The sequence below is a fragment of the Drosophila gunungcola genome (genome assembly GCF_025200985.1).
Source record: "Drosophila gunungcola strain Sukarami chromosome 2L unlocalized genomic scaffold, Dgunungcola_SK_2 000110F, whole genome shotgun sequence".
Lineage (NCBI taxonomy): Eukaryota > Metazoa > Arthropoda > Insecta > Diptera > Drosophilidae > Drosophila > Drosophila gunungcola.
Genome location: NW_026453166.1, coordinates 198,432 through 214,018, shown reverse-complemented (window position 1 = coordinate 214,018; position 15,587 = coordinate 198,432). Strand labels below are relative to the sequence as shown.

Here is a 15,587-nt window from a genome sequence, read left to right as displayed (position 1 = left end):
TTAAAATCAATAAACCATCACTAAATAGAATATATATATATAGTCTCCTTCACTGCGTTTCAAACTTCTGACTGAAATTAATAATAATAATAATACCGTCTGCAATAAAATAATATAATATATTCTGCAAACGTATAGAGTATTTAATTATTTTATCCCAAGCTGCTTTAAATTGTCTTCCAGCCAAATAAAAGATTATTGGGTCTGAAAGTCTTAACTTCTCTGGGCCTGAGGGCGCTTTAAAGACAAAATTTATAGACAGGATAAGATAAGGAAACTACAAAATACACTACCGCAATTTTACTGTAAAAGTTAATTTCGTCAATTTTTCTGTGTGCAACACCATTTAAATTAAGGGGCACCAAAAATTGAGACGTACATGTCTTATAAAATGTTTCCATTACGCGTAAAAATTATGGTTTCGAAATATTAATGAATTCTTAAAGTTCATATACACTGTTTGTGCCTTTATTAATTTTTTTAAACAAATTTTCGTGCACTGACAGAAATTGAATAATACTTTAAGGGTTAAATAAAATAATGCTATAGTTTTAATAGGTATTTAAAGACGAGAACAGAAGCTAACATCCCATAAATATTCTTTCAGATTATTGGAATCAAAGCCGAACTTGTTTACGTTTGCTGACATGGACAGAATAGTGGTTTTAGCAAACTTGAAGATAGCTGCTTGAACTTGTCATGAAAAAATTGTATTTTGTCAGTTGGAAGACATATAATGAAACTGAAGGAATGACGCAAAAATGGTAAAAAACAAAAAAATTAAGTACAAAGCGGCAAAATATATGGAAATGTGAAAAAAACAAAGTTTTGCTAATTTAAACGAATTGTTTCTAATATACCTATAGTATATAGACGTCCGATCCACGAGGTTTTTGATAGTTATAAAGGGTACAAGATTTTAAAAATCACACAATGAATACACCCAAAAAAAAAACGTTCGTTTTAATAGGTGTGTCTTGAAAATAAAATACAGACAGTATTAAAGAATAAGTATTATTTAAATACTAAATAGTATTAAATAATAAGTATTATTTCAATACTAAACAATATAACCACTATACTTTTTAGTTTCATTTCTATACCGAAGAGTCTAAAACTGTAGTCTAAGACCTTTTTTTAACCACATAAGTTTGAATTCGATACTTTCGTGGTTTTAATTTTAATTTATATACTACCTAATAGTTAAAAAATTCATCTTACAATAGTTTAGTTTCAAAGACATTTTTTTTAGGTGTAGATTTTTAATTCACGTTAAAGCACAACTTTAAATGCCCTTTTGAAAAATGAACATTTATAGATCCTGTGTTTAATGTCATTTGAGAACTACTGAACCAAATATTTTGATTTTGTTTATACTTGTAATGTAAATATAAATATATTTATTAATTACAGTAGATTTTGTAGATTTTTAATGCAGGCTTAAACTCAAACTTTAAATGTCCTTTTGACAAATCAACGTTTATAAATCCAGGGTCTAATGTCATTTGAGAACTACTGAACCAAATATTTTTAGCTTGTTTATACTTGTAGTGTAAAAATAAATATATTTATTAATCACTGTTTTGGTACCATTTTTGAGTGCCATGGTTGGGAATTGCTCTTCGCTTCGGGCATTATCTTCTCTGTCGACAAATTATGACAAACTGTGCACGATCATTTCCATACATCCTTATATATGAATAAATTTATTTACACATAAGAGTTATCCCCATAATGGCAATGCCACCAGATTTGTTTATGTGCTTTTTACCCCAGGGTTGCGCCTTAATTGCCGTTAAAGTCTGGGGCATTTAGAGAGATTACATAAATATGCTGTTTGTGACTTCAAGCACAATACTTTAAATGCAATTTATACTGGATCATATTAATTCAATTTGGACAATAAAAGCTTACCATTTATTACAGACGGAATACGCAAACGCGAATTTTGTGATTTAATCACTATTTTTAAATTTCAGAATGATTTTTAAATACCCTAATAGTAACATACGATTTCGATACAATTATTTGCAGCTGTGTCATAACGTTATGTCCACAAGCGACGCAGTCTGGGACGCCTCCGCTCTTTTCGTTTTGAACTTTTGTGCTAGAAACCAAAGACACTTGAGCGACAGATGCCACCGAATGCGCCACCACCACCATCCAAACGTTGCCAAAAGGAATTGGCCGCCGGGTACAAAGTCCAATTAGTGACATTCTGACAAGATGTTGAATACAGTCTCATGAAGAGATCGCCAAATACATATTTAAACGTATATACACAAACAACTTAATGAATCGGCCCGTAGACTAACGTCGAAATGCTATTCTAATTGTCTACATATTTTTCACGGCTGGCGCCATTTTTTTTTCTTGTGCATCGTGGTATCAGCTTGTCAGATGAGAATGTCTTGGCGTTCTAGACGGTAAAGTCTCTAGTGTTGATATTTCAAAGAATCAGTTTCTCTTGTTCAAAAGGGGTATACAATGAGAAATTTAATAGAATGTATACCGTTTCTTTATGACCTTAAAGCTTCTGGCCACCTATATTTATTGACTCTTTGGTTCTCATAAAATGTGAACCGATTCTTTATGACACAAAACTTTTTTCGGCCTGCGCTCGTTGATCATCATCACTATTAATCCATGCCAGTTTCTACGTAAATCAGTCTACCAGATTTAATCCTATTTGGATGTATTTTTTTCAAAAGTCTTCTTTCTGTTGCAGAAGCAGTACTAGCATAAGTCGTAAAGGCTCGAACCGGACCAGTTCGTCATAGAGTCGGCAAGAAAAAAAATTAAAAAATAATAGTTTTCAAAAGAGTTATCTAGTAAATTTTAAACGTATAAGGCTCACAATAAAGTAGAATAATAAATTTTGAAAGTGTATGTAATCTTAGCCCAGACGAAATTGGCTTTCCTTCTTGTTAATTAACTATAAATATAATTGTATTGTATACGTATAATACTAGCACCTTTCGAGGTGTATATTTTGAGCATTTTGCACATTGCCAGACAGTGTGTTCTTACCACACACTGTGTAGTTATCCAAATTGAATGACGTCAAATCCATTAAATAAGTTAACTACTCTTTGAATAGACTATCGACAATTATTTGTGACAACAACACCACTTCCAAAACTAAACTTTCGTTTAGTCCAATCGTCGGGTCATTTTATCTGTTGCTTTTACTCCGCTCCACTTTCCGAAAGCACCTGAGAAGCCCCACTGTAGCTATTAATTTAGGCAGGTCAACGCCGATCAACAGGCGATGCCAAGCAATAATGGCAGTTGGTCTGCACCCTTTCATAACAAGATGTCCTTAAAAGAACTCGGACGGCTGTATACAGACCACTGAAATTAACAACCGAGATGTACGTGCAAACATACTGATGTCGATACCTCTTGTGTTTATGCGGGAAACGTTAACAAAAAGGCTGAGCTACAGAAAAATTCGTACCTTTTAGAATAATTTACGCAAGATACGCAATCGGGTCGCACAAAACTGGCAGAGAGATTCAACATTTTTTTTTTCATGTATGGATACAAGTTGTTTTACTGTCTTCTGCATCTTTCATTTTATCAATTTTTGATTTCGGATTCTAAATTCGGACGCATAAACAGAGAAACAGATGTATTCGGCACGCAAATGAAAAATTCAAACCAGTTACTGCGCCGGCGACAAGTAGAAGTGCCGAACGCGGCAATATTGGCAAACGAGTGGCGTAGTCAGGGGGAGCTTTTGGCGCGGGTGTGGATTCTCCTCATGCAATGTTTCCGTCTACGTTCATGCGTGTCAACTGCAACCATCTGGTCGTGCAGAAACCAGACACGACCGATGGTACTGGATAGTGTCGCTTGCTGCCATAGGTATTTGCATTGCGTATATGACACTGCATTCGCTTAGCCGAGGCCACGGCAACCAGCTGGGCATCTGGCGCCAGCCAAAAATTAACCAAATCGTCTTCTGTCTGCCTCTTTGTGTATTGACTGCAAAAATGAAAATGCTGTATAACAAAGGGCAAGTAAACAAAGAACAGGCAATAGCAGTTAGTGCATTAAAAGGCCAACTCAAAGACAGGTACCGAAAACCCTTAAGATTTCAAAACGTTGTCTTACCTGTGCTATTACTCTATTCACTTTTGCGTAAGCGAACACTGCTAAATAAATTATAAGTGCGGACTCAATTTGCCGGCTAAACCAAACCTGCCAGGCACAGCTAGAAAGTGATTTTCCGATTAATTCGCGGCCCTATGCGGAACTCAGCGTGAGTGACAAGGGTGGCGTAGAGTGCTATCAACGAATGAAAGCGCACACATAAGCGGGTATAAATAGACAGTTTTGATGGCGCAGCAACATGCCCACATGCTAAGACATTCTATTAAGTAACTCATTCCTTTACCTCGATTTGGGGTTGCCGGTTTCGGCCCACTGGCATCTTCTGCTCAAAGCGATCTCGACTCTCGTGTATTAAAAATTTTCTGCTGCTGCATTATTGCTTCTGTGTAATTTCACATATTTTTTTGACTTGGAGGCGAACGGTGGCTGCAGTCGATGCGTATACGGTCAATGAGAAGGCCAACGCTTTGCTTACATTTTTGATGATGCGCTTGCGGGTGTTTCCCGTACCAAGAAGCGTGGGAATTGCTACGGTAGAGATGTCTGGACCCATTATATATTCTTGTTCCTCTTTCTTCTTTTCTTGCGTGCCAAATCCTTCACAAATTACGTTGTGGGGGTTGTCTGTGAATTGTCTGGACAGCAGTCCTCATTTTTAACTTTTTGACATTAATAGCATACTTTTTTGTATCTAATTGTGTATCATGGGTTTGATTTGTGGCACGCATGTTGTTTATTGTCGATGATTTGCATAGTTTGGCTTGCGGCTGTCACGTTTTTGAAAAAAAAGTCCTTATCGTGCATACACATACAGACTATAGTTCAAAATATGCATCATTATTGTTTTAAATTTTTTAATGGGTCTTTAAATTGGCTTTCGGCTCATTTAAATTGGCTCACATTTTTACATTTATACACAGTTTTATCGTAGATTGCAGAAGCTCACAGATTAATGGGATTTTAAAAATAATTTCCCACGCAATTGTTTTTACAGTCAAAAAAGTATAAAGACATCGTGTCGCCATTCTGAACACAGCTGGATGCCAATTTCACACATTTTAAACTTAAGGATGCGAATGTTTTTCCATTCCTTCTGGTCAGCATATGTAGTATGTGCCGGCAGCCGACAGCGCCGTTTCCATGAAAAATTGCAAATCTGGCTGACGCCGTAAAAGGTCACAAAGGCACAGGAAAAGAAACCATGGGTGTAGCTAAAAATTTTTGAGAGGTTGTCACTTTTTGCTCTTTTTCTTTAAATAATAAATTCAGCCCTATTTAAACATAATTAAGGAAAGAGTGATATCCCCCTTGGACAAGCCCCTGTCTACAAACACATGTGAACGTATGTACTGACTACCCATTGGTCTTTCCGCCAACGTAGGCACTGGGAAGTTCCCATGTGTTCCATATTTGGAACGAAACTTTGTTCCTTCTCAAAATTATTTTTTCTACATAGTGCTGTAGTAATCCTTTCCTTGCTGAAGATCTGAATTAACATTTCGGGCATGTGGTAAACAGATTTGAGAAAATGTATCTAAATTCCTTCCTCCTGCGTTATTAGACTCCTTTCCTTTGTTTTTTTTTACTTCCGTTGCAATTTTTTTAACGTAAACATGACAAGTCGGTGAAGTTTTTGTTCTTAGGATAATTTTAGTGTCAAATTGACACCATTCTGCCTGTAACAGCAGCCAATTTTTTTTCAACGGAAAATGCTTTAGAAAGTTATAAACGACTAAATAAAGTGATTGGTAGTTTTGCAGACGCAGAACTCTTTGAAAACTTGTGTGGAGACTTAAAAAAAACTATATAAAAAAAACCGAGATCAATCATAAAAGTTAGATACATTGGATAATATAAGTTACTATTGCGTTCACATGACAAGGAATAATGTCATTACCGGCGTCCTATTAGATGTCAAATTCCACTTTTAAATTATTTAACTTAATTTTTTAATTTTATTCAATTATTTGGTATACATTTATTTACTTCAGCAGGAGATCAATATCAATCAGTATTACACTACTGTTAATGTGAAGCTTCAAAAACTACGATTCTAAGTACTTATAGGTATCGAGTATGTTTGTGAAGGGGTTACGGAAATCCCAATACCACGTGCTAGGGCCTGTGGTTGGTTGCACTTCATCCCTTAATAATGAACATAACAAAAACGTGACGTCACATGCAGAGACATGTGCTTATTACGGCAACGTTATGTTCGAACGTAAGCCATTTGCATTACGATGGGAGTGTACAGGTAATTTTGTGAATGCATCTATACCATTTATGTTGTAAGTCCATTTGTCCCTTAATCTTGAACGAATTCTCATTATTTGTATACGGGTTTTTCCGCGCATATTAACTGCTTCAAGCTGCGACACAAACAATGTATGTCAATGTTTACTTCATTATATTATAGACATTATTTTTATATACAAGAGTATGCAGATTACCTAAATCAAGAAAGGAATCAAACCGAAATTGGTAAGCCTTAAGTTAGAACTATAAAAAATGTAATATTCTATAGAACGGCAATTTACCGATTTCTATCCGAACATGTTTTTAAACAATGAAGTAATGACGACTTCAAATACATTGTTGTTTGATTATATTTTGTATATACTTATTACGGTCTGCAAAAGGTATAATAACAATGCTTGCAAATATTAAAAATACACAAAACTTAAAACTCAGGTGCAGTAGAAACAAGACATTATGTATGAGAGTTCTTAGAAATCACCACTACCTGACTTTGGTGGGTATTTCCAGAAAGTTATCAATCGCCTATACGTCTGGTAAAATATTGAAAAGGGACAGAAATTAGAATATGCAGACTGAAAGCAATTAGTGATCGAGACGTCCCTACCTGGCTAGTAGTGCCTTGCCAAACTGCGCACGTACCTCTACCTGAATGCCAACAAATTGATGCGTATAAAATGATAACTGTCGAAAGTCATGACTAAAATTCCGAACTAGTCAAACTCTTTTTATTGGCCACAGATAGCAAATTACAGGTTCAAAAATTGAACTAAAAGTCTAATAGGTCGAACTAACTTTGTTGGTTTGAGTTTTGGAGCATATTACTTGTAGATGCTTGTATGTATGTCAATTTTGAAAGCTGAAATCCTGAAGCCAAACTAAATGCTGTGAGCTTTGTACAGAAGCCAAATCAATAATCTATAGTAAACTATATAAAAAAACATACAAAAATGTGTTCGAAGTAATTCTAGCTGCGCCTTAAAAAATGGTTTATTTTAAAGGTACAGATCAAATTTCGCCGTCACGTACACAAACCATTTTTGGAAGTCCAGCTTCTTATCCTTGAACTTCCAGCTTGACAAAAGAAAACGACTAAAAGGCTGGGCTGCCGACATAAACGACGGTGGCGAAGACTGTTCAGGTTGGTTCTTTGACCGTGAAGCCCGAGCCTGTCCAATCAAAGAAAACAGGTTAGCCTGCATCGCATTCTTATGAAGCAGAGCAAGGCTCTAAAAAAAACGAAAGTCATCATTCAAAAAGTATTTCGCGCCACAGCCACAAACTCGTGCCCAGTGTACATCTGCTGAGAATACCATACAGGCAGACGGAACGAGCCCTAACGCATGATCTGCAAAGTATAAACTTTTTCCTCGAATTGATCTTTTTTAAAACCCAATACGCGTTGGCAGAGAAATACAGACGTACGTTATATTCATACAAATATGAATGAAAAAGGATTAATTTTAAAGTCTAGTTATATTTGGATTGAATGAAGCATTTCAGAAATTATTTTGTGTTTACAACCAATTTTGGGTGCAATTTTTTGAAGTCCAACCTCACCGGAAAATCAAGGTTTGATCTCTGAAGGATTTGGCCGATTTAAATTTGTAAACCAGTGTTATTGATCCTTAGTTGATGTTAAATTCGTCATGGTAATAATAAGCCATGTCTTTTTTTATCAACAGCAAACGACAGACGTTTGCACAAATCAATATGACGCAAATGCCACCAATTGCGCAAACGCGATGCTGTAAGGGGAAAAGTGAAACCGTTTTTATGAAATCCTGACGATGACAGGGGCTATCAGCCTTAGATGCCAGCCTTGCGATACACGTTGATAAGAAAGGCTGAAAATTCATGTTAATTCGATAACATTTCTTGTGGGTGAACTATATCATCAATACAAGTTTATACAACGTCAAACGAGTATCAACGGATTGGCCCCACTTTGTTGACACAATTAAGCACGATCCCCTACATTTATTAATGATGTAAAATTCGTATTCTTAAACTAACTATAATTTTGGGCAAGTAGTTTAAAAATGTAACAAACACGTACATTTAAAACAAGATAAGACTGGATTTTGGCGGCATTTTCTCGTTTTAAGTAAAGGTTCTGAGATAAGATTCCTTCTGGAAATTTGCGAGAAGGGACTTCAAAACAATTACATAAAGTTTAAGTTTTACGTTTAAAATAATAACACACACTTTACTTAATTGCAAATGAGCAAAGATACATTCATTCATAAAACCAATGATGTGGTGGTCGAACATGCTCGACAGCGAACCGATCCAAAACAACTGTTTGACGTCGTAGTTGCTGGTCGCAATGTTGCCAACAGTCGCTTTTAAAATGAAAAAAATCATTGTAGAAAATGCTTTGCGTATTTGTGCTAAGTTAACTATTATTGAACATAAAATACATTTTTTGTAAAAAATTGTTAATCATTATGCATTGTTTTGTTTTTTATTCGTTGAAACAGTTTTTTTTATCCAGTAAGATTTTGATTTTAACCAAATATTGAAACTAGTACAATCCAAGCCAATAGACCCCTTATCTAAAAAATGCCAAATATATGTTTTTTTTACATCGTTCACAATAGTAAATTTCCGGACGACGGCCGCTAAAATAGCTGAATAGACAACACTGGTAACTGAACGCAGTTCGACCGCGTGTAGATTTTAGCATGAAGTCGGCCGCTACCACAGGCATACTCAATCCAACAGATACTTTCAATTCGCCAGATACTTTCGTTGTGAACGGTCGTGCTTCTGTCGGAGAAGTTTAAAAGGAACCGAGAAAATTTAAAAATCGAAAATTATATTCTAACTAGTGTAAGATTGTGCCAAAGCTCATATATGTACGACACTATCGTTTAAAGTGCAAATGATAGGCATCACAATATATTATACGTGAGATGTCAAACAGTGTCTATTGATATCAAATTAGTCTTTGCAAATAAATTAATAATATTTACTGCAAAGCATTGTTTAAAACCGAGTTGTACCAATTTTGGATTACGCGCTTCCTCATTATTGCCATTGCGACTATGGCGAATACCCACCCAGAAAAACTCTTTATGCATCTAAACGCATTGGAATTAGCAGCTATTATTATGAAAGGTAAGTAAAAGACAATGCTACCTCTGTTGTACATTTAAGGTTTTTTTTTGTTGAAGTCGGATAATAATATAATAATTGCCAATAACAATAATTTTTGAGTTTTCTAATTAAACAAGGTAATGGTGGGCCAAAGCCTCGTGGCAAAACAGTTATGGAGAAACGGATATCTGACGACATATTTTTTTAGTGGGGAGACTCCATCCAATGGACTCTAGGCTCGTAACGCCTCAGACGATGCTGTATAATCGTAAAATGAGCAGTTTTTTGAGGGTGGTAATTTCGATGCAAACATATACGTATATCTATTCAACTATTTGTCGCCATCGTACTTCAGCTTAGTGGTCGTGGCGCATATGCTCGCCAGGCGCTTTACGAGCTGTACAGAATTTGAGACGACGAGTCGACAGAAATATTGAACATTTGTCTGTTTGTGGAGCTGGAGTGACACTTGGCCTCTCAATATGTATCCTTTTTCCCCACCGCCTGCTGTTTGTAAAGCGTCCAGAAGTAAACCTAATAGTTTGATTTACACAAAAATTGATTTTATATATCTAGTTTGGTCTTTAACTTGTACCCAATTTTTGTACTGTTTTGTTTTCATGTTTTATATTTTATGCACTGTTAATAATTAACATTTCGAAATGAAATAGTCAACAGTGGCCAACTGTTAAGATAGGATTCTATTGACCGCGCTTTAAAACAATTATATTTACTGTGGTCATAGTCAAAAACAAAACAATAATCTAATAAAAATATTTTTAATAGGATCCAATCTTAACTTGGTATAACTTCAGGTAGGACATCTAATTGGTCACTCTACAGGATCCAGCATGCTGCATCATCTGGTTGAGTTTTTGCGATTCATTCATAAAAGTGATGCGTCATTTTACTACAATATACACCATATAGTCGCATTTATCTCCGTACGAGTATATGCTCATGTTTTGATAAGACGAGGCTTCCCACACAGGGAATGCTTCCCAGTGGACCGACCGCCAGCCAAAAGCCGCCTGTGATGATAACCTTTCGATGACTTTTGGCGTGAATATGGGATTTTCTGATGCCTCTGACAGTTAATGTCTGCGGCTTTTAAGTGGGTTTTAGCGGATTTCCACGGGAGGGTATTCATTCTTAGAAAAAAAGGCGAATAACGGGAAAACCGTTGCCAATTTCTACGCAGAAGTTTTAAGAATGGATTTAAGGTACGGAGACAGATCAGATGCATTAAAATTAAAAGATTTCTGACCAAACAAGAGGAAGGAAAACAAAATCGAAAATGTATATTAGTACTTAGTCTGGAATGATATGTTATTTCGGGGATAAACGTCTATAAACATTTATATTTATTTTAATTCGATGACACCATGGCAAGTAAATATAATTACAAACTGCCAGATTAATACATACTACTATAATTTACGGAAATTTTGAAAACGTTAACAAAGTAAACTCTTGCACAGGTGTTTTAGCTTAGACTTTGCAAATGACGAAGACGGCGTAAGGTACCATAAACATTTGTCTAATTATAAATTTTATACTGAGTATAAAAACCGCTTAAAACAGGGGATGGAGCTGGAGCTAAACCACTGCTGTTGTTTGTACAGCCTGATTTTGTGGCCGCCATGTCAGTCAGTTGTTTTGAATTTAGTTTCGTTGTTTATCAGTCTAAAATTAGAATAGATAATGTGCTTATAAATAGTTAAGTCAACATGCAAAAAGCAAACCTTCCGTAATGTGTATATTATTCGAATGTCCAGACCGACTCAGATAAATGTTAAACAAATTTTGTTTGCCGTCTGTGTATACGGCGTTCTAAATTGCAAAGCAAAAAAGCAAGCACTCATTTAGATTTGCCGAACTGACAGCTGCTACTGTAATTAGCTATTGGAGAAAATTATATATTTTTACTCCCGAACATATCGAAATACTTATGTAAGACGTGAAAGATTCTACTCTTGAATTCTGAGCTTACACTTGCAGTTGTAATCGCGAAAAAAGACACACATATATGATCGCTTATTTGTTTTCTGATTTTATAAATTGCTAACCGGGTTGTTGGCTCCTGATGCAGTGGCTGTCTGCTGCTGAACTTGAACTGACTTTATTCGCCAGACCTGAAATAAATAACTTTTAACAAGTAAGCTGCGTTTAAGCACTTTAGTACCTGTGGAGGTCAGTGGTAAACCGACGGGTGTGAAACAGGTTTCGTTTTTGTGAGCAATACATAATTTCACTTAACATTATCGTCTTCGTCGATTGTACTTGGCGTCTTAAATAGATTAAAAATAAAGCATAGTAAACAGGACAATGAGTACGATAAAAATTAAAAGCAAGCTTGAAAAAAAAATAGTAGTTTGTGATTTAGTAGATAATAACATTTGAAAAGCTAAAGGGGTACGTACAATGGCAGCTAAGACACTATTCGGCAAGTCTGTTCCGCGAAAACAGGGGTTTTTTGAATTTGCTAATCCAAAATACCAAAAAATTCGTAACCGATTTGGCGTAAAACGTCACAGACAGAAGACAACTAACTCTTTAATTTTTTATTAATTTTAGATTCACCCAATTCCAACGACCGTGATGCGGGTTTTTGTTCCGCAAGTTCGGAAAGCGAAGGCGGTGAGGACCTGGCGCACGAGCACGCGCTCAGTGGCAGTCCCGACATTGGATCAAAAGGAACAGACAACTCGGCGGACTCTAAGCCAATAGCACTTACACGTAACAAACGGAAGAGTACGGAACCCTCAAAAGTGGTTGGCTTGCCTACAACCACCTCTAGTTCGTTGCCTGGCCCTTCGTGCAATGCGAGTATGAATGCTACGGGTCCGTTGAAAAAACGTATACGCTATACCTCTTCTGCTGATTCGGCGGTAGTGCTGTCACCTCCGGTCATAGACTCTCCACCACCCAACAGTTATTTGCCTTCCACGTTAGGCTCGGTGCAGGAAATTATGCCGAATCCGGCTCACATATTTGTCCGGCATCCAGGGGTAACTACTCTTCACAGACCGTTTCTAGCCCATCCAGAACAGCTAGAACCACTTGCACTAGTGAGCAAAAAGAATCAAAGCGTCGATAATACTGCTTTAAAAACTGAGATTTTTGCAACTTTGAATGGAAAACAGCAATCTGCCAGAAAGGTGTTGCAAAAAAAGACGCCAAATGTATCAACGTCATCTACAGTGTTGGACGTCAGTCTTAGCGATGAAGATCTATGCAAGGCGGGATTAGCACTTGAAATGTCTATATCGCGACCTCAACAACATCAACGCAATTACAAAAATATGACGAGGGAGCGGCGGATCGAGGCAAACGCTCGTGAGCGGACCCGGGTCCACACAATATCCGCCGCCTACGAGACGCTCCGTCAAGCCGTTCCAGCTTACGCCAGTACACAAAAACTCTCTAAACTCTCCGTGCTTCGAGTGGCCTGTTCCTATATACTGACGTTAAGCAGAATGGCTGGCGAGGACTATAGTGCTGATCAATCGGAGCCATCCATTGCAGAGTGCTTGGAAGCCGTAACGTCAACCATTCAGACAGAAGGAAAGGTGAAACGGAAGAAGGACGAGTGATCTGTCCAGTTTAGTCGATAGACACATGTTAAGACTATTAATGCGACTGATTACAGCTACTGTTACTAATCATCAAGTTTGCTTAAGCTAAGGATAATCCTGCATACAGCATTCCTACTGTTAAAAATAGTTGAGTCCACAAGTGGCCATATAGCTTTAAAAGTTTTCAAGGCTTTGTTTATTTATACAAACTGGATAAGATTTATGTGGATAAAAGGGGAAACCATTAATGTGCGAAATATACTTTTTAGTATGCATTCATATTTAATGAACCATATTTTGATATTTTTAAAAAATAAGTACCAGCAGGTACAGAAAATAGTCAACACCAACAAATTGAAAAGACAAGACATCGTAATCGTTATCTTAAAACTTTAAATGACAATAATGTTATCAAGATTTTTGTTTTAAACAGGACTCCTATTTTTATGATTTAAAACACTAAACAAATTTAAAATTATAAGAGGAACTTTTGCCAAAATGGGTACATTTTACTATACCTTTTAGACAATTTAGGATTTATTATGAATAAAATTATGTATTTTTACAGATACCTCTAAACTAAGCACCTTCTTGGAAAACTATACAATGTTTTTGACAAGCAATAAACTACGTTTTTTATATATGTGAGTTATGCGATCAACTAGATTACTTTATTTGCAAATGGATAGCGGAAATTAAAAAAAATAATGTTTATGAATATTTTCATGCTGTCGTAAAGAAGCTGTAGTTTGGTTTATCCACCAAACTAAATTTAAAAACCTCAAATATTTCATTCTGTGTATACTTATTTAAGTCCAATTATCTTAAACTCCCAATTTGTAATCTCATTGTTTTATATACATACATGGGGTGGTAAAAAAAACTTACTTTCACCGGTTTTATTATTGTAGATTTTGGTGTGCAATAAATGTTATTGAAATTATATTTTAAGCTTTAGGCGTTACATAATGGGTTTAAACTTTCAGCAACAGATCGTATGAGTGATAAACTTTCAAGGCAATTCGCGGAGCTTAAACGCATTTCTTCTAACAAATGCCTTAATTGCACTAATGCACATAGTAAAGCCCGTGAGAGTAGGGTTTTAAAATATTTATACAAATTAGACTGTCCCAATGTAGATATTCATACGCATAAGTGCCATAGAATAGGAAAATATAAAAATCTGACTGTCAAGGAAATTTAATATTTTTTTCGGGTTGTGTTGTAAATTGTTCGCGAAAGTCCGTATGGGGTTGACGATGATCCATTAGTCACTCTGGTACGAGTGCACTGACGATTGCAAGCAAGCACAAACACCAAATGGAGGTGACGATGCTAAGGAGTAATTTATGTCTATACGTTAAATAATCTTATCGTTTGCAACAAGCTATTTGGTGGTATTATAAACTCAACAGGTGCGCACAGAACGGCGGGCGATCAATCCGAGTACATCTGAACGCATCTACGTTATTATAAATGCGTTTTGGCACACCACAGACCCCTTATCAGGTTCAGAAATATGTTTGTCAGCTTATCAAGCAGGCGCAAAGTTTACCGATATCACAGTTAGTACATGCGCACCCATGACGTATTTAGAAACAACACAGCTTGGTTACCTATGCAAATGAATAATAAAGTGCCTGAATCTAGTTGACCCAGTGCAATATCCAGCACAAATTACATCAGCTTAAAATCCGATAGAAAACAGGTTACCTTCAGCAGTTTCTGATCAGCATATAATAACTAAAGCATAGGCGTTATTCAACAAAAGTCAGGTGGTTAAGCTTGCACTGGCTTTTATTTCAGTATACCCAAATCACCATGTTCGTTGTTCTTAAACCTATTTAAGCAAAGTTTTATATATACAGTATTATAACAGTTGAACAGATTTTTTACCAATCATTTAATCAATGAACCGTCTTACTCAGCTGTTCAACATTAATAAGAAACAGGGTGGCCCTCGAAAAGCTTGCGTCCTAAAATGGCTTAATGCCAGAGTTTGGCTATTTAAACAAAAAAGCATGAAGCTAACTTAGATTATATACCCTTGCAACTATAATCCGTTTTAGTTCCTATAGCGCAGGAAAGCTGTGATGATTTTCCGATTAAAATTATTTAAAAACATCTCAATTTTGATTCATATGCGTGTATGCTTGAATACATTGACTTAAACAAAATAAAAAGCTTAATTCTTAAGTCTCAAACAATTACTATGGTCAACAGAAATGTTTGAAATTTAAAGAAAAAAAAGAAGTTAAATGTTTTTATTCATCTATTTTTTTAAATACTTCGGTTGATGTATTGGGCCGATTTTAATGAAATTTAAAACTTAAATTTCTGAAATATTAAACAATTAAACCATATTTGGAAGAACTAAAAGTCATCATAAACGGCCGTACATGTAGTGCCGATGAGCACCAGAAGTTTGTGCATAGGCGACTATATATAGCCGCAGAATTGAAAATCGTATGTGTTAATTCGATCGTACTCTCTCCATTTTTGGGTGTCAGTGTGACAGTTTCAAAAAATTGT

The 15,587-nt window shown here is 36.0% G+C and overlaps 1 protein-coding gene across 1 annotated transcript; it reads left to right on the top strand.

Annotated features, from left to right (window-relative positions):
* The first annotated feature begins 8,953 nt into the window (after positions 1-8,953).
* Positions 8,954-15,047, top strand: LOC128253618 (transcription factor atoh8). The gene is made up of 2 exons (XM_052982179.1): positions 8,954-9,498; positions 12,055-15,047. Exons 1-2 carry the CDS (start codon positions 9,426-9,428, stop codon positions 13,071-13,073), a joined length of 1,092 nt encoding a protein of 363 aa, XP_052838139.1. The 5' UTR covers positions 8,954-9,425; the 3' UTR covers positions 13,074-15,047.
* Positions 15,048-15,587: the final 540 nt, after the last annotated feature.

What these genes read in the sequence shown, in the direction of transcription:
- LOC128253618 (XM_052982179.1), top strand. Translation starts at nt 9,426, where the DNA reads ATGGCGAATACCCACCCAGAAAAACTCTTTATGCATCTAAACGCATTG. An exon ending in AGCAGCTATTATTATGAAAG is followed by an intron (nt 9,499 to 12,054) that starts GTAAGTAAAAGA and finishes TATTAATTTTAG; the next exon opens with ATTCACCCAATTCCAACGAC.